This window comes from Colletotrichum phormii, assembly GCF_030913505.1.
Source record: "Colletotrichum phormii strain CBS 102054 chromosome Unknown BDP81scaffold_23, whole genome shotgun sequence".
In the NCBI taxonomy this organism is placed as follows: domain Eukaryota; kingdom Fungi; phylum Ascomycota; class Sordariomycetes; order Glomerellales; family Glomerellaceae; genus Colletotrichum; species Colletotrichum phormii.
Window position 1 is genome coordinate 196,054 of NW_026851465.1, and position 25,434 is coordinate 221,487.

The following is a 25,434-nucleotide window of genomic DNA, read 5'->3' on the forward strand; positions in this document are numbered from 1 at the left end:
AGCCGAGTTGGGAAATAGACCGCATGTACAGGTGGCTTTAGCCAATCGGTCATTACGAAGATCCCTTTATTGGGACTCGTATCCCCTTCATCATGACGTCTTTCACCGAGTTGGTCGGGAAGGTGAACAACTTCGATGACCCGAGGCCTGCGTTGAATCAGAAGCCGGTGATGCTTGGCATCGTGATATCATTTCTGGTATGTCCCTCTTCCTTGGCACTGGGTACATGTACATGTACGTTGAGCTATCCAAGAGCATCATATTAACAATCGGTGTGCAGATACTAGCACTGCTATGTGCGGGCATGCGAATATGGACACGCATCTTCATTGTTCGGGCCGTAGGATTGGATGACTTCTTTCTGGTGCTGGTCATGATTTCAATCTCAGTTGGAAGCATTGGCACTTGCATCGGTATGTCAGAATGCGCTTACAACTACCCCGACATACTTGGTCCGTAGCAGATGCTGACAAGTGGAATAGCAATGGACTATGGGCTTGGGGATCATATATTATTGATAGAGTACTATAGATTCGTCAACTTCATGAAGGTAACTAGTATCCCCTTATCACGATACGGACTCTCACTTTTCAGTACGGAATTCTGACCAGGAGAAACTAGATCTTCTACATCTGCAACGGCACATTACCGATGTCAACATCCCTCATCAAGATCGCCATCCTGCTCCAGTATCTCCGGACGTTTGAGCGCGGATCAAAATCACGAATCTTTACCATTGTCATGATCTGCATCGTGGCAATGTGGGGAACCGCCTTCATCTTCCTCGCCTGGGTACCCTGCATCCCCGTCGCAGCCTACTGGGACTGGTCAATACCCTACCGCGGACGCTGGGGGTTCGGAACGCAGGTTGCGGAGGAGCTGCTCCGGACGTACGAGGCTCACGCCACGAGCAACATGATTCTCGACTTCATCATCTTTGCCATTCCTTTACCGCTGTACTTCAACACCGAGGCGAACAAGAGGTCTCGGAAGAGCGTTCTCGGCCTCTTTTTGCTGGGCAGTCTGTAAGTTCTTTTCTGAGTCGATTCCCATCGCGACTATCTCGCTTCTTACGTAGTTACTAACGGCATATCAAGTGTCCTGATGCTCGCCGCCTGGCGTCTCGTTGCCCTAGTCCGCTCCCGCGCCGGAACCTACCCAAACTTCGACCCAACCTGGGCCGCCCCAGGCCCCATGGCCCTCTCCATCCTCGAGATCGACATGGCCGCCATCTGCGCCTCCCTCCCCGTCTTCTGGCCCGTGCTGCAAAACAGCATGGGCATGATCTTCGTTACGCACGAGGTCAAAGTCACCACGGAAACGGTCGAGACGACGCGGAGCCGCGAAGACGACGAGTGCCTCGAGCCGGCCGACGGCGCAGGGAGCGGCTCCTTTTCTTTCGCGCAGCAGAGCCCCGGGTTGGACACAACGGAGCTGATTCGGCAGTGCCAGAAGCAGACGGACATTTTTGGGAGTTATTTGAAGGGCAAGACTACGACGGATGTGAATGCGGATCCGACGACGAAAATGGTGTGATGCACAGAGGTTGGGTGCCGCTGGTGGCTTGGTCGGTAACCTATGGTGCTTGTTTTAACGACAATATCCGGGAGTACTGATGATGGGAAATAGGTTCGTTTGGTCTATTCACTTTTTCCTTTTCTGTATTACTATAGATACCTCTTACCTTCACGTTATCCACGAGAACTCCAGGAAGAGAAGTAAATTTCAATCAATTTGTGGTGTCCCAATAAGACGTATTGACCTCAAAATCATGTGTTCGAGGTGTTTTCGATCCCAGATGTGGCTAACCTATCATATTTGATGTATTAATAACTTCAATCAAGATTTGTTAACTCGTGCACTATGATTGGAAAGGACCCAGTTGGCATGTGAAGACTTCCGAATTCGTATTTTGACCTAGGGAGTTGGCTTGCCGCCTCCATCTTACGTGGACGTGAGCCTCTCATCGCCGGATGTAGTAAGTCCTAACGACTGTCACGGAACTGATCGACTCCGTGACAATAAATGCGAGAGCAGATGAAAGGACATATCCGAGATCTGCTATTTAATTCCCGGAACACAGGCACGTAATGGGGCAAAGCTTCGAACTTTATTATCCGATTTGTCTCGGTTTCTATTCCCCTTACATTTTTATTCTCACACCACGTCTTAAAGTCTCCCACATATCTCCTTTCTCGCTATTGAACAATGATGTGGATCTACCGAAGATAATTGCAGGTTACTTCTCAGAAGCAGGTTTCTTAGATGACAAGTCCACACCAAAGATTGCCCCACCAAGCTGAACCCCGAACTTCTTGGGGCCAAAGTTAAACCTCGATACATCGATAGAAGAGCCCGCGGCAGCGGTGGCAGCATCATCCTGCCCATTGAGCACAACCTTGAGACCGCGCTGCTCAAAGAAGCCGCTGTTCCATCCCTCCACAATATCTGTCAGGCGCTTCTCCATGTACTCGTCTTCGTTTGCCAACTGCTTCTTGTCGTCGACACCAATGGTTGCATCGAGCGCTGCGGTGATGTTGGAAGCGAAGGCGGCCCAATCCTGGACTGAGATATCACGAGTCTGCCATTCTTCGGCCGGGTCTGGGAAAGGGAGGGAGAGGGATGTGGCGCCGGGCCCGACGACGATGTGGTGGGTTTGGATGGAGTCTGGGCGTGGGAAGGGCGGTTGGCGGGAAATGGACGAGACGGCGTCGTTGTAGGAGGGAGGAGGGATGTCAGAGCTCATGGTTCTCAAGCGGTATTTTCAGTGTCTGTTCGTATGATTGATTTAAGAAAGAAGAGTTATTCACGTGTAGTGAGGGGGTGTGTGTTAGCAGAAATATTTTGATATCTTATACAGACTCCTGAAGCTCGCGGGGTTCATGGCTTCTTAAGTCGAAAAGCCGAAAGTGGTCAAATTAGGCAATGTGACATCTCCGATGGCAAAGTAGAACAGTCTCTTCAAAACACCGTCAAACCAACGGGCGAGCGCCATTCAGAACTCAGCTCTACAAAAGGCGGCCTGCTGCGGCACAGCCCTACGCCCCTCCCATATTGGCTGGGATACATCAAACATCGGGATGGTCCGTACATGTACGGATAGAAATCATACCAATGCAGTAATGAAGGATCGAGTTCGCACCCCTATGCATGGGAAAATACGATACAAGTCTTCACAGATGAATCAGGCCATGCACTAACCCGGCAGAACGGAAGCGAGATTCTTGCTCATGTGGGCTGGACTCGTCCATTTGTACGGATGGGACGCCCGCGCCTTCTTCATCAAGACAGACTGTGCGACTCGGGCTTTAGAAGGTCGTATATACCACCAATCAGCTTGTTATTGTTGTTCGCAATGAAGCGGCGCAGACGGAAAGATAAGCAGGGGTTGGCTCTCTATCCAGCAACATAAGTTCCTCACTTTGCTGTAATTATTGCTGAACCAAGAAACATTTTCCAGAACCAACACGGCCAGATCTAGACCCCTCCCATACATATTAGCCTTTTGCGCCTGTCGAGATGGGAAGCTGGGGAGTCCGAGGTCATTGAGTTTAGGGGTGTGAGGTGACTACGAGGCAGGTCGAGCGTGTTCATTCGCTCTCTTCACACCAACCAACAGACACAACGACACGAACAAATTCCAATACACCCTGGTCAACCCCAGTTCGTACGAATGCAGTTCGGGTCAGATCAAGCCTTTTGCTTCCCGCCAGTCCAGCTTTGGTAGCTGGTTGTCCTGCGCCATCCGACCCTTGTTGCGCATCTCGTTGGGTCTAAACTGAGTGTTTAATCCTTCAACCACGCCATTGCATGCAGGAGACAGGGATATTGCTTCCCCATCTTCAATAGCTTAACGTGCCAACGGTTCCGTCGCCTTATCACCAGGCAAGCGACGCCCGTCGGTGCCGTTGGTCACCACCAAGGCGATGTCTACCAGTTCGTCGCCATTATTCATAACAATGGCACCCTCTCACTGTTTTCCCATGATCGAAAGAAGCCAAGAGGTTTGCTGATCTGCTCGATCTTCGAGCAAAAGACAGGCATCTGGCACGATCGTGCTCCACTTGCGTCTCGACTCTTCTGTGTCGCCGCACTGAGAGAGGCCAGGGTTGCCTGCGATCTCGAAGTCATCGTGACTAGCGTCTCTTAACTTCAACACTTCGTTTTATCAACCACCTACTCAGGTATCCTTTCTACTAAGGAGTCTACGTACAATGGACACCAATGTTTCTTGCGCATCGCAGGGCGACGCTGGCGATTCCGCCTTCGGCCCGGTGATGGATCCTTGCGTCCGCAAGTTCGACTTCTCGCTCTTGTCGATCCTCCCATCGTCAATTTTCATCATTCTGGCAGCTTTGAGGATATTCTCCCGTCGCTCGGTACAGCACAAGGTCGCAAACAACACGTTTCGCCTAGTAAAGCTGGTAAGTTGAGCTCTCATCCGCTCGTCAAACAAGTGCAAGACTGCTGGCAGCAAGAGATGAAACGAGTCTACTAACGACCAGAATTCCAGGCCTCAATCCTGGCCTTCACAGCCATCTCTGTCGCCCTTACCGCACTCTGGGCTCTTGACGCAGATCTGGCCCTCAATAACAAAACAGCAATTACCGCCGCCGCTCTGACCATCCTGGACAGCGTCTTCGTGGCTGGACTCTCCTTCACAGAGCACTCGAGATCGCTCAGCCCGTTCCTGCTTCTGAGAATGCATTTCTAGTCCTGTCCACCATCTTTGATGCCGTTCGCCTCCGAACCCTGTGGGTCAAATCCGTCGGAACCCCCATCGTCGCGCTCTCAACTGCGGCCTTTGGCCTGAAGCTCGCGCTTCTCGTGCAGGAGGAAGCTAGTAAAAAACGATGGATAGTCGGCGATTCGAGCGAGTGTAGCTCCGAGGAGACTGCTGGACTCTTCAACCGTGTCGGGTTCCATTGGCTCAACAGTCTGCTTTTCAATGGCTACAACTCTCCGCTATCGATTGACAAGCTACCTGTCATTGATAGACAGCTTCTATCTGATTCTCTTTGGAACCGAGTTGGACAAAAGTGGAGGAACTGTGAGTAGCACTCCGAGTTTGCGCCAAGTCTTGATTTACTGACGACTTTGATTTGGCGTGACAGCGCCCAAGACGGGAAACAATGCCTTGCTGGGAACTATCTTCTCGGCTCTGAAGTGGCCCATCCTGGCACCTGTTCCTGCATACATGATCCTCGTTGGGCTCCAGCTCGCACAGCCATTCATGATCAGCATCATCATGGCCTACCTCGCGAGCCCTGTTGACCACACCGAGGACCAGAGGAACATCGGATACGGGTTGTTCGGAGCCTATGGCTTGGTCTACATCAGTATTGCGGTGAGTCAAGATTCAAGAATTTCCGCCCAAAAATTCTACTTCGTGGAATGCGAGTCTGACCTCCCATGGGTTCCAGGTTGTGACTGCAGGATGCCAACACCTCGTCTTCCGGTACGCCACCATGATGCGTGGCTGCCTCGTACTCCTGATCTATGAGAAGACAACCTCCATGAGCATCACTGGCGCCGAGGAGGCTGCTGCGGTCACGCTGATGAGCACGGATATCGAGAGAATCGTCAACGGCATGTCCAAGATTCACGAGAGCTGGTCGACACTTCTCCAGATGGCTGTGGCCCTTGCCTTACTGTACAGACAACTCAGAGTGGTTTTCATCGTTCCTCTTGTGCTTTTCTTGAGTAAGAAAGGAGTTTACTTATTTCATGTTTCTTATAGTTACTGACTTGATGCCTAGTTTGTGCTGTTGGTGCGGGAGCTTTGTCGGGTTCCGCTGGGGCTTTCCAGGCGTCCTGGATGGCGGCTATTCAAAAGAGAGTCGGTATGAACATCACCTTCATTTTGCAGTTCAGACACCTAGGAGCCCATTGCAGTCTGCTAACCTTTGAACCATTCCGCAGGGGTCATTTCTTCTGTTTTGGGAGCTCCCAAAGGCGTCAAGCTGTCCGGTTTCACCGACAAGATGTTCCAAATCATCCAAGACCTGCGTTTGAAGGAAATCGCGTCCGCAGCAAAGTTCAGGACCATGTTGCTTGTCATTGTCACCCTGTGTAAGTTATTTCACGATGGGAAATAGACCTTAGATCCGGCGAGGCTAACTCAGCACAGCGTATGCGCCTGGTTCCATCTCCCCAGTGGTGACCTTCGGCGCATACACGGCCATCGCGCAAAAGGACCACACCACACTTGACTCGAATCGCATCTTCACGTCCCTCGCCCTGCTTGCCCTCGTCACGCAACCTCTCAACGAGCTGTTTGCGCATCTCCCCAACATCATTGCCTCCATCGCATGCTTCGGCCGTGTTTAAGCTTTCCTCTTGTCCCCGGAGACGGCTGCCAAGTCGGATGTCCGCTGCCCTTCGGACAACCTCGGCAACACCCCCTCCATCAGCGAGTCGCAAAGAGACTCTTCTTTCCGCCAGGAGTCCAAGAAGCAGCCCAAGTTCAATGAAACCACCATCTTAGATCCTCTAGTCAGCGGAAATGCCATCGAAATTCGTAGTGCCAAGTTCGGGTGGAAGGCAGATGCGGACCCAGCCTTGACTGACCTCACGTTGGACATCCCCCACGGAAAGCTCACAATGATTGTCGGTCCCGTCGCCTCTGGAAAGTCAACCCTCCTCAAAGCCATTCTGGGCGAGACTCCGGTTGCAGAGGGGACTATCAACCGGGCCTCTGATAACATCGCCTTCTGCGACCAAGTTCCCTGGCTAACCAACGAAACTCTCCGTCGGAACGTCACTGGCTTCTCTCACTTTGAGGCTTCTTGGTATAGCACCGTAGTCCGAGCTTGTGCTTTGGAGGAAGACATTGTGACCTTCCCGGATGGCGACCAGGTCATGGTCGGCAGCAAGGGTGTTACCCTCAGTGGTGGCCAGAAGCAGCGAGTGGTAAGCACCCGCGGCCCCCGTATTGTCTCTTGGACAACTCCATGTTGTTGCTAATCAAAGTTCCTTTCAGGCAATTGCCCGCGCTGTTTACTCGCGACGTGATATCATCCTGTTCGACGACGTCTTCAGCGGCCTCGACTTCGAGACGCAGACTCGTGTCTTCAACAACCTCTTTGGAGCATCTGGTCTCTTGAGACAACGCAACGTCACTGCACTCTTCGTCACTCACGCAGGTACGCAACTCCAGTCCTTGGCTTGATCTAGTTTTCCTACCAGCTCTAACGGCCTTGCAGTACACATACTCCCTCAAGCAGACTACATCATCACTCTGGACCAAACCGGCATGATTGCTTCTCGTGGAACGTTTGAGGAGCTCAACAAGCAGCCCGGCTACATCAGCAAGTTCGGCCTGGTCACCAAAGAAGACACAGTCCAGCGCGGGGCCGTGAAGGATGACAGCAAATCCGCTTTCAAGCCTGAACAGAGGGAGAAGACCGCAAACAGCAGCATTGATGAGGAGACACAGCGCATGGGTAATCGTTCGGTCTACAAATACTACTTTCAGGCAACCGGTCCTCGCAGCGTTCTCATATCACACCCTGCAGGTCGTCTGGGTTTTCCTGACAAAGTTCCCCGGTACGTCCCTACCTACTATATTGACCTCAAGTGAAAGCTTACCTAACCTTCCGGCAGAAATTTGGCTTTCTTGGTGGGGTGAGGCGAACGACAGACATCCTAATCAGGAGACCGGGAAGTACATGGGAGTCTATGCCACTCTACGAGTACTCCCGCTTGTTGCGTTGGCCGCGACCTGCTGGTAGGTTTTGTAATCGATTCTCATCTTGAGATTTATTACTGAAACTGTCGTTCTAGGCACGTCGTACTCAGAATGGCCGTGGCTTCTGGTATCAAACTTCATTGGATTCTCCTCGAGAAGGCCCTCCGGCAAGTCATGACCACCTCTACCGGATCAAGCTTTGTTGCTAACAACTTCAAGGGCACCTCTGTCCTTCTTCGCTACAACTAGCACTGGCTCCATCGTCAACAAGTAGGCATATCACACTACCTTTATCTTCAGGACTAACCCGTTGCTCAGATTCAGCCAGGACATTCAGTTGATCGACGCCGAGCTGCCGATCTCTCTCCTCAATGTTGCTGCCAGTAAGTGCTTCCATGCCAACGTGAGGGAGTGCCGACACTAAAAAGTCTTTAGACGGACTCATCTGCATTGCACAAGCTTTGATGATTATCCCCGCCTCTTACCAGCTCATTGCAGTCTTCCCGTTCCTCGGCGGCGTACTCTGGATTATTCAAAGATTCTACCTGCGGACGTCACGCCAGCTTCGTTTCCTGGAGCTCGACGCCAAGGCCCCCATGTAGTAAGTATCCTGCCAACCCTTTCATGCCACAGGGCAGGTGAAAGAACCCTCATCTTAATGTACTCCAGCTCCCAATTTCTCGAGACCCTAAGCGGACTCTCCACAATCCGCGCCTTCGGCTGGCAACAGGACCTCACGAACCTCATGCGAGACCGCCTCGACACCTCCCAGAAGCCAATGTACCTCCTCTACAGCATCCAGCGCTGGCTCACCCTCGTACTCGACCTCACCATCGCCGCCCTCGCTATCGTCCTCATCTCCGTCGCCGTCGCCCTGCGCGGCCGCCTCGGCGCGGGCTTTGCCGGTGTGGCCCTGCACAACATCATGGGTCTCAGCAGCGCCATGAAGGCGACCATCACCGTCTGGACTGTCCTCGAGACTTCGATTGGTGCCTTTGCGCGCGTAAAGACTTTTGCGGAGCAGACGCCTGCTGAGAGCCAGTTTCAGGAGCCTCAGACGCCGCCGGGTTCTTGGCCTGAGAGGGGGGCGATTAGCTTCCATAATGTCACTGCTTCGTATGGTAAGGGCGTCGATAACGTTTTTTCAAAGGTTTCCTTTAGCGTTTTGCCTGGCCAGAAAGTTGGGATATGCGGTCGAAGCGGAAGGTAAGTCTAAATCTCGTTGGCCATCGATGTGATATTCTAGTGACACCTTTGCTAACAACGCTTTCGCAGTGGCAAGAGTTCTCTCCTGCTCACCCTTCTCCGCCTGATTGACTGTAACGAGGGACAAGTCATCATCGACGGCGTCGACATCGCGACCATGCCGCGCGAGGTCCTGCGTCAGCGACTGAACGCGCTTCCTCAAGAGCCTCCCTTCTTCAGCGGCAGCGTGCGCCTCAATTGCGATCCCGAAGGTACGACTTCGGATGGGATCATCACCGAAGCGCTCCGCGCCGTCGGTCTCTGGGAGGTGATTAAAGAGAAGGGCGGGCTAGATGCGGAGTTTTAGGATGACTTCTTCTCTCACGGCCAGAAGCAGGTGTTTTGCCTGGCGAGAGGTATCTTGCGCCCGTCGAAGATTGTGGTCATGGATGAGGCTACTAGCAGGTATGTTTTTGGCCTTTCCAAGTAACTTCGCTTCTCGCGGGGGTCTACGGTCTCGTTTTGCGAAGGATTTGGCAGCTTACCTTTTTGTGTTAGTGTTGATGTCGACACGGAGAAGAAGATGATGAAGATCATCCACGAACGGTTCGCCGACGCAACCATCATCTCGGTGGCTCACCGTCTCGACACCGTTCTCGACTTTGATAAGATTGTTATCTTGGACAAGGGTGTCATTGTCGAGGAGGGCTGTCCCGCTGAGCTTCTCGGTCGGGCGTCTGCTTTCCGAGCCCTCTACGAAACATTCCACACCTGAAATCTGCCGACGCTGAAGTGAAGAAGGGCTTTTGAACTTGCGTGATATGTCGCGTACTCTCGGGGGTCGATGGAACATCGGTGTTGGTACGGATGTTCATTCAGGACTTTTCATAGGACTTGAGTGTACAGGAATAGTTGAATGGAACAGTTTCTTTCTCATTCGCCCATCTCCTATTTTCATGTGGTGACGTGATTCCATTTCAGCAGTTCTCATCTCAGGCTTTACGGTGTTTGTCATTTGTATTCGTTCAATCAATCTCATACCACGAGCCCCGTCCCTTTATAGCATCATGACACCCCCCCCCCCCCCCCCCCCCTACTACATTCTCTCCACGGCGGTATTCGATCCGAGCCGCCTCAAGGCCAACAACCGAGCTCGTCGATTTTGTCTCCGCCGTAATGAGAGCAGAGCCCCCATATAGAGCTCACCAAGTCTACGACCGAGTCGGCGTGCCTGGACCGGAGGTCTCTGAGCAGTACATTGGTATTATGATCCGGCACAGGGAAGGCCATTGAGGCCGCGGTAGTCACGGACTTTCACGACCCCATCCTACTTTTTTTGACCTCGAGTCTATGGGCTCACCAGTCTAGCACGAGTAGAATGAGGGCACAAGGCAATAATACACCCCAAACAGATCAGTCTAATAGACCACCAAAAAAAGCAAAAGAGTTCACCCCCACCGGTGACCGGTGGCGGACGGGGGCTACATCTCTGGGTGCACTTGCCGGGACTCGAACACGGGACCTCAAGCCTTCACCGATTAGGCTTGTGGACTTGAACCACTCCACCAACCAGCCAGTTTTGACCTGACCCCCGGGGGACGCCTGCTGGCTGGTGACAGGAACGGACTTGAGGGGGACTATATGCCCTTCTCGTATGTTCAGATGGAAGGTGAGGGGGGTCACGTGTGGAAGGTACGGTCGATAGGGAACTCTCGGGAGGGAAGGTACGGCAGGCACCGGCAGGATCGTACCTTCCGTATGGCAAACTCAGGGTATTAGTCATTTGGCAACGACTTCACGCTATGAAAATGTTCGATTTCGGTAAGGTATTCATTCACGGAAGAATAGCAGATAATGGGACGAATAGCAACATAGACGGCGGCACTGGTGGCATCGGAAGTCCCGCATGATGTCCTGGAAGCCTATAAGGTGGGTGGCCCAATCAGACACGGCATCCGTCTTTCTCGATTATTTCGCTGGAGGCGGGGAGCAATTCGATACGACAGACATAACAATGCCATCAGCAGAAGAAGAAGATATTGGGAACGATGGGTCTTCAAGTAAACTCATGGAAGTCGTTCAATAAAAAGAACCCGTCATCAACATATGCAAGGAGAGAGACATCGCGCCTCGTAAATCCCAATCGGGACCGAACCCCGCCTCGACCGTAAGCTGCATCAACCTTGTCGTTGCAACGGTTACACCTGCCAAGGCACTGGTAAGCTTATCGGGATGTAGATTGGCTTTGGGAATTCTCCCCTATGCGGGGAGACGTCTAAGCGAGACAGGGACCCTTGATGTCGGGAGGCCATTGTTGACGAACTCGATGGTAAAGAACCAGGGGAACGAAAGAGCAGGAAAGACGAGCTGCAAACATGAGGAGAATGTCTACTTAAAAGTAAAGCCCTTCTCGCCCTTACCTCGACAATCGAACCCAGAGACCCATGCCCTCCATTGACCGCAGCATCATACAGAACATACCCTCCCCACCGCAAACACGATGATCCTCTCCACGATCACAGCTTTCCTCTTCTTCTTCTTCCTCCTCCTCCTACAAACCACCGCCCAATCAGCCCCAAACACAACCTACACCTACATCGTAATCGGCTCTGGCCCAGGCGGCGGCCCCCTAGCATGCAACCTCGCCCGCGCAGGCCACCCAACCCTCCTCCTCGAAGCAGGCGACGACGAGCGTGACGACATTCGAACCGTGATCGCCAACGGCGGGAACTTCATCACCCCGACAAACAGCTGGTCTTTCTTCGTGCGGCATCATCCCGATGAAGAGGTCGAGCTGCGGAATAACCACCTGACGTGGCGGCTGCCCTCCCAGAATGGAACTGGTGTTGGTCCGTACTGGGTCGGCAACGCGGCGAGAGCGCCTGAGGGGGCAGAGTTGTTGGGTGTTTGGTATCCGCGTGGTGCGACGGTGGGAGGGTCGAGTGTGACGAATGCGATGGCGACGTGGTTGCCGAATGATTCGGATTGGGATTTTGTGCAGAATGTCATGGGGGATGCTTCGTGGAAGTGAGTTCTTTTCTGCAGATTGTCATACTATGGGAGGACAATGTTGTATGGATCCTAGGCTAAGAAGCTAACGAGCATGGGAAAAGCCACAAGAACATTCGGCAAATCTTTGAGCGGATCGAGAAGAACAATTATCTGCCGGAAGGCACACCAGCTCACGGATTCGACGGCTATTTTAACACGAATCTCGGCAATGGGTCGCAGTATCTCAATAACCCTGGTTTGATGGACATTCTCAAGTCACACTTGCGGTCCATTGGGAAAGATCCAGAGAAGCTCATCGAGATGGTGGGCAGCGACGGGAACTTCCTCAGTGAGGATAGAGACACGACTGAGGGCATGTGGGGGCTGTCGTTCCATGCGACGGACAATTGGGAGCGGTACAGCTCTCGCACGTACATCTACGAGACACTGGCAGCCAAGAACGCCGATGGCTCTCCAAAGTGGCCTCTGACTTTGTCGACAAATTCTCTGGCCACGAAGGTCCTGTTTGAAGGGGCAAACGGCGGAAAGCCCAGGGCCGTGGGCGTTGGGTGCTTGGCGGGCAATTCCACCTACGACGCTGATGTGCGACATAATGCGTCGACGGCAGGCGAGACACGGCGAGCAATGGCATCTGGCGAAGTCATCGTCTCAGGCGGTGCCTTCAACTCGCCGCAACTACTACAGCTTAGCGGTATCGGGAACAAACCAGACCTTGAAGCACTCGGCATCGAGGTCGTGGCAGACTTGCCAGGCGTGGGTCGGAACCTCCAAGACAATCAAGAATTCCTAGTCGTGGGACACGCTCAGCTCAATCTGACAGCTACTCCAAACCCCAACGAGCCGATCTGCGCAAAGGGAACGCCCGGAGACCCGTGCGAAGAGCTGTGGCGGCAGGGAAAGGGCCCGTACATGCGGCCTGGATACAACTCGAACGCGTTGCTTCTCAAATCTAACTTTTCACTGACCGGAGAGCGAGATGTCTTCGTGTTCAGCTGGCCAAGGGCGTTCCGCGGGTTCTGGCCCGAGCTCCTCGATCCACCGAATACCATCGGCTTTTCGACTGTCAAGATGCACCCGCAGAACACGGCCGGGTACATCAAGCTCCGTTCCGCGGACCCGACGGACCCACCGCAGATCAACTTTGAGCTATACAAGGAAGGTGCCGAGACGGACCTAGAAGCGATAACGGAGGTGGTGGCGTGGGGCCGACGAAGCATGAGCGGCGTCCAAGGACCGTGGGGTCCGGTGGAGCCGGCCGAACCTCCATGCTCGCGAGTTGAAAGTGACGGCCGGTGTGGTGACGCGGACGCGGAGTCGGATAAGGATTGGATCCGGGAGCAGACTTTTGGACATCATCCTACGGGGACGTGCAAGATGGGTGCGGCTGATGATGGTATGGCGGTGGTGGATTCCGAGTTTCGTGTGTTTGGTGTGGACGGGCTGAGGGTCGTCGACGCCAGCGTGTTCCCGCGGGCTCCCGGAGCATTTCCTGCCGTGGCGACCTTTATCATTAGCCAAAAGGTGTCGGATGTGATGCTAGAAGGTGTAGCAACATCGGAGTCGTGAAGGATGATGGTGGTAGGTCCAGGTAGATAGATGAGACGACGTTACACGGAGTGTTGAATTTTGGAGAGCTCTAAGTTCTTCCATGCATGGTAAAGTGCGAAGTGTGAAATGCCAGCCACGAGCCACGTCGCCCTGGCGTCGCGTCGCAACACAACTGGGTAGGAGTCTCGCAGTGTGTCCTCAGAGCAGTCGCGTCGTATCCGTACCGAAGAACGTCATCTGGTCTTTTTTTTTCCGTTGGGGAATTTATGTCGTTCAGGATGGGATGAAGGGAGCATTCAGGTCAGGGTCGTCTGATGTTCTGGAGCCTTCCAGTAGGTGGGATAATTGAAGGAGAAGCATGTGAAGGTATCTCAGCTGCCAAAGTACGCGGGAAAGATACGTGGCTGGAGTGTGGCTCTGTTAGCGGGGCTACCTCGCTCCTGGAGTCCGGGTTCGTGCACAGCCACAGCCACCCCCACCGCTGGCACAAGCTCCTCAAAACCGTAGGCGATGACGTTTGGACCTCGCCCCCCTCATACCCCACTTTCCCCTCTGATGGTGCACTGGGCCCAGACTGGCCCCTGCTCCTTGCTTGCCGCTCTAGCTCTTTCCCTCTCCTTCCTCGATGCTCAGCCAGACAGGGCAGCTACCACCTGGTGGCCCCCTCCCTCAACAGGGACCCTGCTCTTTGTGGTGCCCAGCATCGTCACCAGCTGGAGGCCGCCCCCTTCTGTCCCTGAGCCTGGGCTGGGACGTGGATGCTCTTTTGTCGCCTGCCTTGGCTAAAAGGTAAAGCGCGTTCTCATGACCCTTCGTCTGATCATCATACGTACTTGCCTCCAACATTCCCATGCAGACACGTCGAGCTTTTACATAAAACCCATCGTCCACGCGATTACCAGCGACCCCCCTTCTGCTCTATTCAATCTCTGCTTTTTCCCAGATACCCCTCCAACTTGAGAGACAACGTACATAACCGCCCTTGATACCCCATCCAGTCTCCAGTTACCCCTCACAAAACTCCCTCCTACAACACTTTCAAACATATCTCTCAACAACTCCAAACACAAACAACCGCCATTATGTCAAACACCACTGTTCACGTCAAGAACATCGCTTCGGCGACCGAAGACAAGGAGATCAAGGACTTCTTCAGCTTCTGGTAAGTTCATTTACCATCGCCTCTGATGGCCTGATATCCCTGCCTTCACCGCAAGTCCCACTAGAGTAATTATTGACATTTTGTAGCGGCAAGATCACCAACATCGAGGTTACTCCCGCTGGCGAGACCAAGGATGCTGCCGTCACTTTCGAGAAGGAGACCGCCGCCAAGACGGCCCTCCTCCTGAACAACACCCAGCTCGGCACCTCCCACATTACCGTCACCAGCGCCGGTGGCGACCCTACCGATGACGCTCCCCACCACAAGGAGAACGCCGACCGCGACTCGGACGACATTACACAAGAAGAGAAGCCTCGCTCTCGCATCTTCGCCGAGTACCTTGCTCAGGGTTACGTTGTCGGTGACGCCGCTCTGCAGCGCGCCATCGAGCTCGACAGCCAGCATGGCGTCTCCAACCGCTTCTTGACCACCCTTCAAGGCCTCGACACCAAGTACCACGCAACCGACCGCGCCAAGGCTACGGACCAGTCCTACGGCATCACTGCCAAGGCTCAGGGCATCTTCGGCGGTTTGAGCTCGTACTTTGAGAAGGCCACCAGCACGCCTACTGGCAAGAAGATTGTCGGTTTCTACGAGACTGGTTCCAGACAGGTGCAGGACATCCACACCGAGGCCCGTCGTCTTGCCGACCTCAAGAAGGAGGAGCACGGCGGCAGCGCATACAAGGCCTCTGGCCTCGAGAGATTCCTGGGCAAGGAGAAGGCTGCCCCCGGTGCCACTGGCGAGACCATTGGCACTCAGTCCCCCACCCAGCCCGACCCCACGACGGCTGTTCCTCTGTCCAAGCCGTCGGCCGCCACTGACGAGAAGACTCCCTTGTAAAAGAGTGAAGAGAAATGGTTTGCAAAAGGATTTGATGGTAGGCGTTGGCTGGGTTTATTAGGCACAACCGTTTCATGATTGCGACGCGTGTGGTTTTTATTGGCACTTAGGTAGTTATGACTTTCAATGCAAATCATGGCATCGAACATATTTACTCGCACCCTTGACTAGGTGACCTGACTTGATATCAGGCCCAGTCGTGTGCCTTGCTTATTCCAAGGATGCCTCTGGTCAAGGATTGTTCTGCTGATTGTGCGATCCTCGTTCTGGAGTCTGTCTTGAACGAGTACCATTGATCATCGGTGAGCTTTAAAGCCGAGAAGAGATTCAATCAGTCCTGAACTGCTGCACGTAAGGATCCTAACCCAACGATCGGTCACGAATGTACTGAAATTAGATGTCTCAAGAGTCAGACAAAACTCAGCATACCACGCGAATGACACATGTTCTGCTGTGCTCCCACTCCATGAAGGCAGTACCCTTCTGATGACCGCTCCAATGACACGATCATGGCTGCACGAACTCAAAAAGCATCCAGACCTAGCACACATTCTACATCACGGCAGGGCAAAAAGTATGGGTTTTGAATGCTTCTTTGGCATTTCAGGTATCTATAATACCACCCTCCCAATCATAATGCGTGAAGTGATGTTCATTCATGCCTCATTTTCCCAACGCCTTTCGTACAAAATTGCCATTATGTCTTTTTCTCTTTACTCCGTCTTGGAGAACTTCTCCTTCAGGGCGTCATCGAGAGGGCCCTTGGGGTTGGACTCCAGTTTCTGTGATGAGGGAATTGCTGGTTAGTCGACGGTCTTGAGGCACCGAAAACGATGGAGGTGGTGGTGGACATACATCGAGAGACTCCTTGTTGGTCTGCTCCTTGTTGGAGGCGTTGTCTGTTCCCTTGCCGGAGGCGGGGGGATCTTGTTGTTGGGCGCCGGATTGGCGTTCGGGAGGGGGGGATTGGCGGCCTTCGGGCATTTTGGGATGTGTCGTAGTTTTGATTTGGCAAGGTTCTTTTTTTGAAGATTGATCGAATGGACGGAAGAGTATCTCGTGGTTGATGAGGCTTGATGAGTGAAGAAGAGAGAGTCACATTTAGAGAAGGAGAGACATGGGATTAAATACGAAGGCTAAGGTAGCTGGCTGGTAGGTACCTTACCTAGCTTGCACCTCGCGTCAGGACGGAGGTACTGCTCCTGCCTCCAGATACACCACTCTACATCACGTTTACGATATTCACTCGAGGAAAGAGGGGCACAGGTAAGGCGCATTCCCTTTAGCCAGTCTCAGCATGGAGGGGCTCTTGCGTCAATGGAGGGGCGTTGCACGGAGGCGCTTCTCTCATCGCATCTGCTCTGTCAGAAAGAAGCCGCTCGTGAGTGGTGGGAAATGAGGGGATTAGCAGCTGGTTGCTGATTGCGGCGGTTGACATCAGTCTGTGTGGTTGATGTCGTCATGCGGCATGCGTGTGGTGGTTTGATCAAAGGGTGACGGGAAGGGTGCTTAGAGCTCGAGGGGCGGCGGCGGGTTTGACGTCACCTTTGTTGAGAATGAGGATGTGGATGGGAAGCTCGATTCGATGGGCTGCTTTATCTATAAATATATCGTATCTTATCGTGGATCTAATCGATAAGAGACAGTCTTATCAATGTTTGGTGGCTCCGGGAGAAGACCGGGAATATCGCCGAGCTCGGCGGAAAGCAAAGAGACGGAGCGCAAGAGCTGCAAGGGGGAAAACAGCGGAAGGTCCGCTGAAGAATGTCGCTAGGAGTATAGCCGACCGGAGCGGACGTCTTCCGGTGGGCTAGGGACCTAGAGGTGCGTCGGGTGTCGTGGTAGCTTGCATCGCAAGTGAAGCCTGTCATCGCGGTTGATTGATCAGAAGATCATTTTTAAGAGTCTCCTCTCGTTTCTTGTTCCATTGATGGGAGAAGACGTCGTCGTTGTGAAATTAGTAGGTGTGGGAAAAGCAAGAATGTGATGCCTCTGCAAATTGTCGAAAAAAGAGTGTCTGTTCTCACCCGAGACATGTCGTGAATCAATCCGAACACCAGTCGGACGAGGAGCTGCCTATCGTGAGGTGCTGTGTATTCGTTCGGGATTCCAAAGCTCGTCGACCGGGACTTTGGGCATGGTATCCGTTCGTCGATGCCGATCTGTAGCGGTCGAGTGTTGTCGGTGTTCCAGGGTGTAACTCGAGCGGCACAGCCAAAACACGATTCGAAAAAGCCCATGTTGTGATGCAGTGGAGCGCGCCAAGTGATTACCGTCGTCCTATCCCCAACGCTCCCGCATATCCAAATGAGGACGGAGAGAAATGCTGCCCTGGCACGCATGGAATCTCAGCGGGTGCCACTGATAATTAATAGAAACCTGCCCTCCAAGGCTTCACCACGCGGCCTCGACCAGCTCAAAAACAGGCTTCAGCCCTTCGGCACGATATTGAGGGAGCATTGGGGGATTTGGGGGTCCCTGTTTTCGGGCATTATGGACAAGGGAATCTATAGTAGGAAAAAGTCTAAATCGCGGGGCACACCACCCGAACAGGCAAAACAGGCACGGCGTTGATGAACTTGATGGTCGAAGGACGGGCTTGGTTATCTGTTTGGAACTTGGGGATATTGACAATGCGACTATTGGTGATTTGCTCAGGCTTAGGAAGCACGAAAGTGGTGTCATGTCCCACTGCCTCGGCCGAGCTTTTTCTTGAAGCTGTGGCCCGTGGTCGTGGATGATATGCGGATGAAGGATCGACTGCAATGTTTCGATCCGCGGCACAAACGGGGGGGCACCTGCACGGGAGTCAAGGGATGACAGGACGGGAAGCCACATGGACAACACACGGATGGGGCAAGCCGCAAAAGTTGCCTAAGAACAAGCGCGGCAGATGCCAAACGGACAATAAGACGAGCGAAGAAGGAAGCGACGAGTCGACGATCATCACGACGATTCCAGAACCGGGAAGGCGGCCCTTGTTTGCCTTGACAAAATGGGAAAGGAGCGGGTTTGTCTCGCGGCAGGTGCTCCAAGCTAAGACAAGAAAGAGCCGAAAGAGGGAAAGCGAAGCCCAGGTGCAAAAGGGAGGAAAGGGCGGATTGGGGTCACTACTGCCAACGGGGGTCATTGGGATCAACAACAATGGGTGGTCCCTGCCTCAAGTGCGTTTTCCACCAGGACCACCAGGAAGGTTGCACCTCGCACCTGCCCACCTGCCACACGACCTTTGTTTGTTTGACGAAGGAAGGCACAAGGTGCGACCCCGTCGGAGGAAAACTCTACCTTCTTTTGACCTCACATCCTCATGATTGTTTCTCTCATCCAACATAAGGTACTACTGGTAAACAAACGCCTTGCCGATTGAATGACTCAACTCAGCTTCAACCATTTCGGAACACCAACACACGATCACGACGAAACACCAACAAGTATAAACGAACTTGGACAACACGTAACTTGAAAAGCCGTACAAATTGGTCGCTAAAACTAAACACCGTTGCTATTCTTACAAGTCCGAGTCCAACCCTTTTTGCCAAAAAAAAACCCCGAAATCCGTACAAATGACGCGCCAAAGAAATTACACGTTGGTAAACCATCGTCAAAAGAGTATTCGATAGATCCAACTCGCGAGTACAACAAATCATGCAATCTTTAGATTCGCTTATTTCTTCTTGCCACCACCGAGGGCCTTGGTCAAGCTGCCGAGGCCAAGGCCATCGAGCAGGCGGTTGAGACCGAGGGTTCCGAGCAGACCATCGACAATCTTGCCGAGGCCGAGACCGTTGAGAAGACGGCCAACCAGGTTGAGGACACCAGTCAGAAGAAGACCGACGGCAGCCAGAATCTGGAACAGAGGCTCAGTAAGAAGACCCCAGAGAGGGTTGAGCTCAGCCTTGGCCTTGGGAAGGTCCTCAAGCTTGCGCTTGGCACCCTCGACGGTTTCCGTGATGGTACCAGTCAACTGTCATCAAAGTTAGCAATGTGTTCGTGATCATGTCAGAATTCATTCGGAATCAAACTCACCTCCTTCAGAACCTCGGCGAGGTGGTGCTCCTCAGAAGTAGCCTCACGAGTCTGGGCCTTGGCCTTGGCATTCTGCTGGATGCGTCCATCAGGGTCCAAGGCGCGGACACTGCCGTTCAACTCAGTCAAGAGCTTGCCACCCTCCTCGATGAGAGGCTTGACATCCTTGACCAGCTGCTCCTCATCACGCTCCTCCTTGGGCTGGCGCTCAGCGGCCTCAATCTTCTGCGTAATCATCTTGCAGATGGGACGGAGACGATCCAAGCCCTGCTCAATCAAGCCCCCGAGGTTCTTGGCCAACTTGCGGTCAGCCTCGGCCTCGATGCGAGCTTGCTTCTCCTCCTCAGTCTCCTCGGGAGCCTCCTCCTCTTCGACAATGTCCTCAACAAGGGTGACGTGTCCAACAACACGGTCCTTGGAGTCGACGACGTCGCTGTCGCTGTTGACCTCCTTGCCGGAGCAGATGGTGATCTCGCCAGTGGTAAGTCTGCCGATGATGTTTCCATCCTCGTCACAGACCTCACCGTTCTTGTTGACCTTGCGGCCCTCCATAGGTCCCTTCTTCTGAGGAAGGTCGGCAATGGCGGTGACATGGCCAACGACGCGGTCCTTGGAGTCGACGACATCGTTGTCCTCGTTAACCTTCTTGCCAGCGCAGATGCTGAGCTCGCCGCTGGTAAGCTTGCCAAGAGTCTCGCCGCTATCGCTAACGACGAAGCCCTCCTTGTTGACAACCTTGCCTTCCATAGGGCCCTTGGGCTCAGGAATGTCCTCGAGAAGCTCGACATGGCCAACAACGCGTCCCTTGGAGTCGACAACGTCGTTATCCTCGTTGACGGGCTTGCCGGCGCAGGACTTGATCTCACCAGAAGTGAGCTTGCCGATCACATCGCCATCCTCGTCGACGACCTCGCCGCTGCGGTTGACCTTGCGGCCCTCCATGGGTCCCTTCTGTCTCTCGGGGGCAGCCTCGGGCTCCCAGCGCTCGGCCTTGCCAAGCAAGTTGCCGTTGCGGTCGAGAATGTCACCATCCTCGTCAATGGGGCGGCCGAAGAGGACCTTGGCGTCACCCTGGACAAGGCGACCGACAATATCTCCAGAGGGGGTGACAATGGTACTGTCCTTGGCGACAGTGCAGCCAGGAAGCTCAGCGAAGGGTCCCTCCTTGGCTCCCTCGCGATCACCCTCGGCGACAAGCTCAGCTCTGCCGATGATGTCACCGGACTCGCTGCGAACGTTTCCGTCCTTGTCGCACATGCGACCGATCAGGCGCTTGATGTCGCCCTCGACAATACGGCCATAGATGGTGCCGTCCTTGTCGACAACGTTGCCAGCTTTGTTGACACGCTTGCCGGCGAGAGCAGAGTTGTCAACGGGCGCCTCCGGTTCGGGCTCAGCCTCGGACTCAGGTTCCCAACGCTCGGCCTTGCCAATTGCATTGCCGCTCTTGTCAAGAATGTCACCGTCGTCATCGACCTTCTTGCCCTTGAGCTTCTTCGGGTCACCCTCAATGACACGACCGACGATATCACCCTCGAAGAGGACGTGTCCGTTGGACTCGACGGTTGCGCCAGGGAAGTCCTCGAAGGGAGCGGGCTCGCTAAGCTCCTCACGCTCAGTCTCGGGAATAGGCTCGGCCTTGCCGATGACCTTACCACCGTCGTTCCAGATCTCACCAAGTTCGTTGGCCTTGCGACCAACCAAGTGCTTGAGGATACCAGAGACGATGCGACCGACGGCCTCACCCTTGTCGTTGACGAGGTTGCCGGCCTTGTTGACCTTAGCACCCTTCAGGATGGAGAAGTCGATGGTGTCCTTGAGGAGCTCCTCAGCCACCTCAGATTTGAGTTCGGCCTTGCCAATAATGCTGCCGCGCTCGTTGACAACGTTGCCCTCGGCATCGACGGTCATGCCGACGAGGTCCTCGGGGTTGCCCTCAGCGATACGGCCAATGGAGGCATCGTCGAAAATGACCTTGCCCTCGTCGTCAATCCGAGCGCCAGGGAACAACTCGAAAGGCTGGAGGAGCTTGTCGCCAGCAACAGAGACGGTGCGCTGGTCTGTGGGAATGGCGGAGCGAATAGTGCTTAGGACGCTCTTGATGTCGTCCTTGATGGTGGACTTGGGAGCAGATTCAGAAGCAGCGGTAACGTCAATGTCGGGGACATCGCCAGTCTTTGCAGTGGCGGTCTCGGCGACATCTCCAACGCCCTCAACACCGGAGTCGACACCCTCGTCGACGGCCTCCAGGCCTTCGCCCTCAAGACCCTCGCCCTCGACGCCCTCGACACCCTCAGTCAAGCCCTCAGTCTTGGGGAACCCGCCAGTCTGGGCATCCTCGGGAACCTCGAATTGCTCCTCAGGGTTCTGCTGGTTGGCCCAGTCCTCGGTCGCGTCAGACTCGCGGGGAGTCTCGGCGCCGGATTTGGCGTCCTCAACCTGGGAGGCCAAGTCGGAAGGAAGCTTGGAAACCAGGTCGGTGGGGAGCTTGGACTGAGCGTCGAATGGAATCTGTGATACGGGGATGTCGGCTGTTTGGATATCTTCCGGAAGCTCGCTCTTCAGACCGTCAGGAATCTGTGAGACGGGAATGTCAAGGGTAGCGATGTCGTCCGGAACGCGGGACTGAGCGTCAGTCTGGGCAGTGCCAGACTTCTCGGTCGCGTCGTCCTTGATGGTCTCGGCACCCTCTGTTGCCTCCTCGATGGGCTCGGCGTCCACCTCTTGCAAGTCGCTCTTGCCGTCGACTGTCGATTGTTCTGTGAGGTCTGTCTTGGCGCCTTGGGAATCTTCAGTCTCTGTTTGGGTGTTCTCTCCGCCGGTTGTGAGCTTACCATCAACGTCCACATCGGGTTGCGACTTTTCGACATCCTGGAGATCGATAGGGGCAACCTCTGATGTCGTCTCGTTGTTCTCGAAGAGGTTCTGCTTAGCGTTCTCAGTCAAGGAGGCCTTATCGTCTGCCTCCTCCTTCTGATCAGCGAGAAGCTGGGTAAGCTTCTCGTCCTTGTCGGTAACGGACTGGTCGCGGTTCAATGGCTCAGTGCCACCGAGAACGCCACCAAGAGGGTCGCCGCTTTGGCTCTGGCCCAAAAAACCTCCAAGAAGGCCGCCGAGGGCGTTGTCTGAGGATGTGCCCTTCTCTGACTGACCACCAAGGGCTCCGGTGACGTTGCCCAGTGTGTTGCCGAGAAGACCTCCTTGGGAACCCTTCTCTGACTGGCCACCACCGAGAACGCCGCCGAGCACACCGCCTTGGCCTTCGCCCAGACCAATACCCTTAGTCAGGTCGCCGACAAGCGGTAATGTGCGGTTGACAGTCTGAACAGTGCCATCGACAGTGTCGACAATGCCCTTGACACCCTTGGTGGCACCCATGATGCTGAAGCCACCGCCCTCCTTGGTCTCGCCGCCTTCCGTCAACTCGCCAAGGGGAAGAGCCTTGCCGATGACGCCGCCGTCCTTGCCGATGATATCGCCTGTCGCGGTGACGACGTTGCCGACAAGCTCTCCGGCCTCGCCTTTTGTGACCTTGCCGACAGTCTTGCCGGTCTCGTCTACCACTTCACCGGTCTTGCCAATGACGCCAGCAACGAGGTTGTCGCCATGGTCTTGGATATCTTGCTCGACCGAGTATGCTATAAAGGGTCAATGATCGACACATCATGAGTCGCATGTAAGTAAACTTGAACTTACTTGACTTCTGCTCCTCACCCTTTCCCCAACCACCGGGCATGCTGCTGCCTGACTTGGATGCAGCTCCGACCATATTGTCTGTCTTCTTGTTGTACTTTTCTTGTTCTTGTTCGTGTCGTGATAAAAATTCGTTGTACTCAGCGCTAACAGGGTATCTTAGAAAATGTAACTGTTCATGAGATGATTGCATTGAATTGGGAGTAGAAAAGTCAAAACGCGATACAAAGACTTGCCGGTCAGACGTCTTATACCACAAATCCTCCGGCGCAAATCAAGTTTCCAGCTGAACGTCGGCTCCTAACCTTACGTCAAAGGGGAGCTCAAGCTCGAGGAGCTTCCCTCGTCCATCGAAGCTCTGGCCTCTGCTCGCGCCACAGGGTGACTTCATGGGGGGAGGGATGGCCAGGTTGCCAGTCGCCCATCATGACGCAAAGCCACACCTCGTCCGAGCCCTTGGACGGCTGGATCCCAGCTATCATGACGCAACTCGACTTGGGAAGGGGAGATGCACCTTGGGGTATGGTGTGACAGCCAGCCAGTCTGGGGAATTGCCATTGGCTTCCTGATCGATCGACGGCCACCTTTCTTGGAGACGCTCAGTTGGTGTGGCTAGTGCTTCCCGGGGGTCTCCCTGCCCTGCATCATTCATTCGTCAGTTCCTCCACAGTCAACCCCCCCGGTCAGCTCCAACAACTTTCTTTGCGAAAATGCGGATTGCGAAGTTCATGAAGGCTGGACTCGCATGCACGACGGACGTCATGACGCTGTTCGAAACACGAAAAATCAACTTCCATTCGCCACGTTTTGCAAGTTCCCAAATCACCATCCGCGTCTATGCGCCCGCAAGCATCCGAAGGTCTCGCCCCTGCTCTCCATTTCAGCCTCAGTCAACGGGTCAGTAACGGGTCTCGGAGCCACGAGTTTGTGCAAACGGTTCGTTGCCAAGTTCTGTCTGGATGGAACTACAATTCAAATCCTAGCCTATGTCCATCTCACTACCGTCTGAACGCCGCCGCATGCTAGCATCTACCGTTGGTTCCAGACCTCCTGAAGATCAACTTTCCATCCAAAATACGCAAATCCCATTACATGGCTCATCTGGTTCCTATATGGATATTGGGATTCCCACCACCGTGAAATACTGTTGGGATCTTGATGATGAGCTGAATACCATCATTGGTTGACTTGACGTCCATGAATATCTCGGACGGGCTGGGAGTTGAAGCTGATGGCTTAGACTGCCTATGGGCAGTACACTGAGGACAGCTTGTGTGTGTGTCGGGCATGTAACCAGGTCGAGGACTGCCGGACTGGCCTCCCGAGCTACTCGTCTGGCCAGTCTGTTGAACAGACTTGGCCAGAGGCGCGCCATCAAAGTGACCAACGACATTGTTATTCTTGTCGAGGATGTTGCCCATGTGGTCTACCTTTAGTCCGTCGCCCATGCCTTCAATGGGCTTTGGCGACGGAGGTGTTGGTGGAATGGTATCGTTCTCCGCTACGTATCCGACCACCTCACCGTCTTCGCTGAAGATCTCGCCCGTTACTGAAACTGGCCGTCCGATCATAGACGGCAGATCACCTTCGACACGTCCAAGCACCTGACCGTTCCAGTCCAGAATGTTTCCAAACTCGTCGACATACTTGCCATCCAGACCTTGTGCTAGCTCGGCAAGGTTTGGGGGCAACCTAAGGTCTGAAGACAGAGGCGTGACCTTGGGGATCGCGATCGGAGCATTCTTCTCTTGTGGCTTCGGGGTGCCTTGCGACGATGATTTGGCATCTTGCGGGCCATCGTCTGTGCCATTGTCTGTGGTCTCGGTTGTCGGCGGCGTTGATACCTCGGGACCCGTTTGATATTGTGTCGACGATGGTCTCATTGGGATAGGTATTTCCCGCGAGCCCTGCAGGTGGACAGGCCCGCCCTGCTCCGGTTGTGGGGTGCTCGTGTAGCTAACCTGTCGATGAGGATACTGCGGAGGAGCGGTTTCATAGAAATGCGCCGGCGAAGAAGCTGTCCGCGACTGAGAGTTCAGACGAGGCAGAGACGGGCGTGAGAAAGTGCCTTTGGGGGCCTCTTCCACTCCAGCCTGTCCGTCCTCGACCTCGACAACCTCATACTCATCATGCCGGGAAGTATGATCATGATCGCCGGCTCCAGCCGCAGGTCGTGGCTCGGTATGGTGCATAGTGTGCGACGAGAATTCCGGGCGCGCAGGTACGGGACTCTGCATAGATTGCTGTGCAGGCGGCTTCGAGGCAGGGCTGTCGG

General features: G+C 54.1%; 10 protein-coding genes across 10 annotated transcripts; 5 read left to right on the plus strand and 5 right to left on the minus strand.

Annotated features, from left to right (window-relative positions):
* Positions 1 to 170: 170 nt before the first annotated feature.
* Positions 171 to 1,536, plus strand: BDP81DRAFT_464413 (uncharacterized protein; the record flags this gene model as incomplete). The annotated part of the gene is made up of 5 exons (XM_060594149.1): positions 171 to 197; positions 281 to 417; position 522; positions 622 to 1,025; positions 1,098 to 1,536. 5 exons carry the CDS (start codon positions 171 to 173, stop codon positions 1,534 to 1,536), a joined length of 1,008 nt encoding a protein of 335 aa, XP_060440638.1.
* Positions 1,537 to 2,083: 547 nt separating this feature from the next.
* Positions 2,084 to 2,869, minus strand: BDP81DRAFT_437112 (uncharacterized protein). Its single transcript, XM_060591197.1, has one exon. The coding sequence runs from the start codon at positions 2,744 to 2,746 to the stop codon at positions 2,240 to 2,242; it is 507 nt and encodes a 168-aa protein (XP_060440639.1). The 5' UTR covers positions 2,747 to 2,869; the 3' UTR covers positions 2,084 to 2,239.
* Positions 2,870 to 4,084: 1,215 nt separating this feature from the next.
* BDP81DRAFT_409764 (P-loop containing nucleoside triphosphate hydrolase protein) lies at positions 4,085 to 9,844 on the plus strand. Its single transcript, XM_060589090.1, has 21 exons — positions 4,085 to 4,424; positions 4,514 to 4,543; positions 4,636 to 5,050; positions 5,115 to 5,347; positions 5,424 to 5,703; positions 5,760 to 5,843; positions 5,923 to 6,072; positions 6,131 to 6,324; positions 6,445 to 6,912; positions 6,983 to 7,145; positions 7,206 to 7,456; positions 7,518 to 7,548; positions 7,606 to 7,729; positions 7,786 to 7,857; positions 7,910 to 7,960; positions 8,009 to 8,073; positions 8,126 to 8,291; positions 8,360 to 8,896; positions 8,966 to 9,203; positions 9,267 to 9,340; positions 9,434 to 9,844. The coding sequence occupies exons 1-21, from the start codon at positions 4,215 to 4,217 to the stop codon at positions 9,648 to 9,650; spliced, it is 4,053 nt and encodes a 1,350-aa protein (XP_060440640.1). The 5' UTR covers positions 4,085 to 4,214; the 3' UTR covers positions 9,651 to 9,844.
* A 1,531-nt stretch (positions 9,845 to 11,375) lies between these two features.
* On the plus strand, positions 11,376 to 13,453 carry BDP81DRAFT_453393 (GMC oxidoreductase; the record flags this gene model as incomplete). The annotated part of the gene is made up of 2 exons (XM_060592834.1): positions 11,376 to 11,902; positions 11,989 to 13,453. 2 exons carry the CDS (start codon positions 11,376 to 11,378, stop codon positions 13,451 to 13,453), a joined length of 1,992 nt encoding a protein of 663 aa, XP_060440641.1.
* A 691-nt stretch (positions 13,454 to 14,144) lies between these two features.
* On the plus strand, positions 14,145 to 14,658 carry BDP81DRAFT_437125 (uncharacterized protein). Its single transcript, XM_060591198.1, has one exon. It carries the CDS (start codon positions 14,194 to 14,196, stop codon positions 14,419 to 14,421), a length of 228 nt encoding a protein of 75 aa, XP_060440642.1. The 5' UTR covers positions 14,145 to 14,193; the 3' UTR covers positions 14,422 to 14,658.
* BDP81DRAFT_437126 (RNA recognition domain-containing protein) lies at positions 14,145 to 15,590 on the plus strand. The gene is made up of 2 exons (XM_060591199.1): positions 14,145 to 14,597; positions 14,684 to 15,590. Exons 1-2 carry the CDS (start codon positions 14,518 to 14,520, stop codon positions 15,438 to 15,440), a joined length of 837 nt encoding a protein of 278 aa, XP_060440643.1. The 5' UTR covers positions 14,145 to 14,517; the 3' UTR covers positions 15,441 to 15,590.
* Positions 15,591 to 16,153: 563 nt separating this feature from the next.
* Positions 16,154 to 16,424, minus strand: BDP81DRAFT_398289 (uncharacterized protein; the record flags this gene model as incomplete). The annotated part of the gene is made up of 2 exons (XM_060588434.1): positions 16,154 to 16,222; positions 16,296 to 16,424. 2 exons carry the CDS (start codon positions 16,422 to 16,424, stop codon positions 16,154 to 16,156), a joined length of 198 nt encoding a protein of 65 aa, XP_060440644.1.
* A 586-nt stretch (positions 16,425 to 17,010) lies between these two features.
* On the minus strand, positions 17,011 to 17,812 carry BDP81DRAFT_437131 (uncharacterized protein). Its single transcript, XM_060591200.1, has one exon. It carries the CDS (start codon positions 17,780 to 17,782, stop codon positions 17,339 to 17,341), a length of 444 nt encoding a protein of 147 aa, XP_060440645.1. The 5' UTR covers positions 17,783 to 17,812; the 3' UTR covers positions 17,011 to 17,338.
* A 1,292-nt stretch (positions 17,813 to 19,104) lies between these two features.
* Positions 19,105 to 23,235, minus strand: BDP81DRAFT_464417 (uncharacterized protein; the record flags this gene model as incomplete). Its single annotated transcript, XM_060594150.1, has 3 exons — positions 19,105 to 19,404; positions 19,467 to 23,104; positions 23,163 to 23,235. The coding sequence occupies 3 exons, from the start codon at positions 23,233 to 23,235 to the stop codon at positions 19,105 to 19,107; spliced, it is 4,011 nt and encodes a 1,336-aa protein (XP_060440646.1).
* A 1,021-nt stretch (positions 23,236 to 24,256) lies between these two features.
* BDP81DRAFT_329395 (uncharacterized protein) lies at positions 24,257 to 25,351 on the minus strand (the record flags this gene model as incomplete). The annotated part of the gene is made up of 1 exon (XM_060585304.1): positions 24,257 to 25,351. The coding sequence occupies one exon, from the start codon at positions 25,349 to 25,351 to the stop codon at positions 24,257 to 24,259; it is 1,095 nt and encodes a 364-aa protein (XP_060440647.1).
* Positions 25,352 to 25,434: the final 83 nt, after the last annotated feature.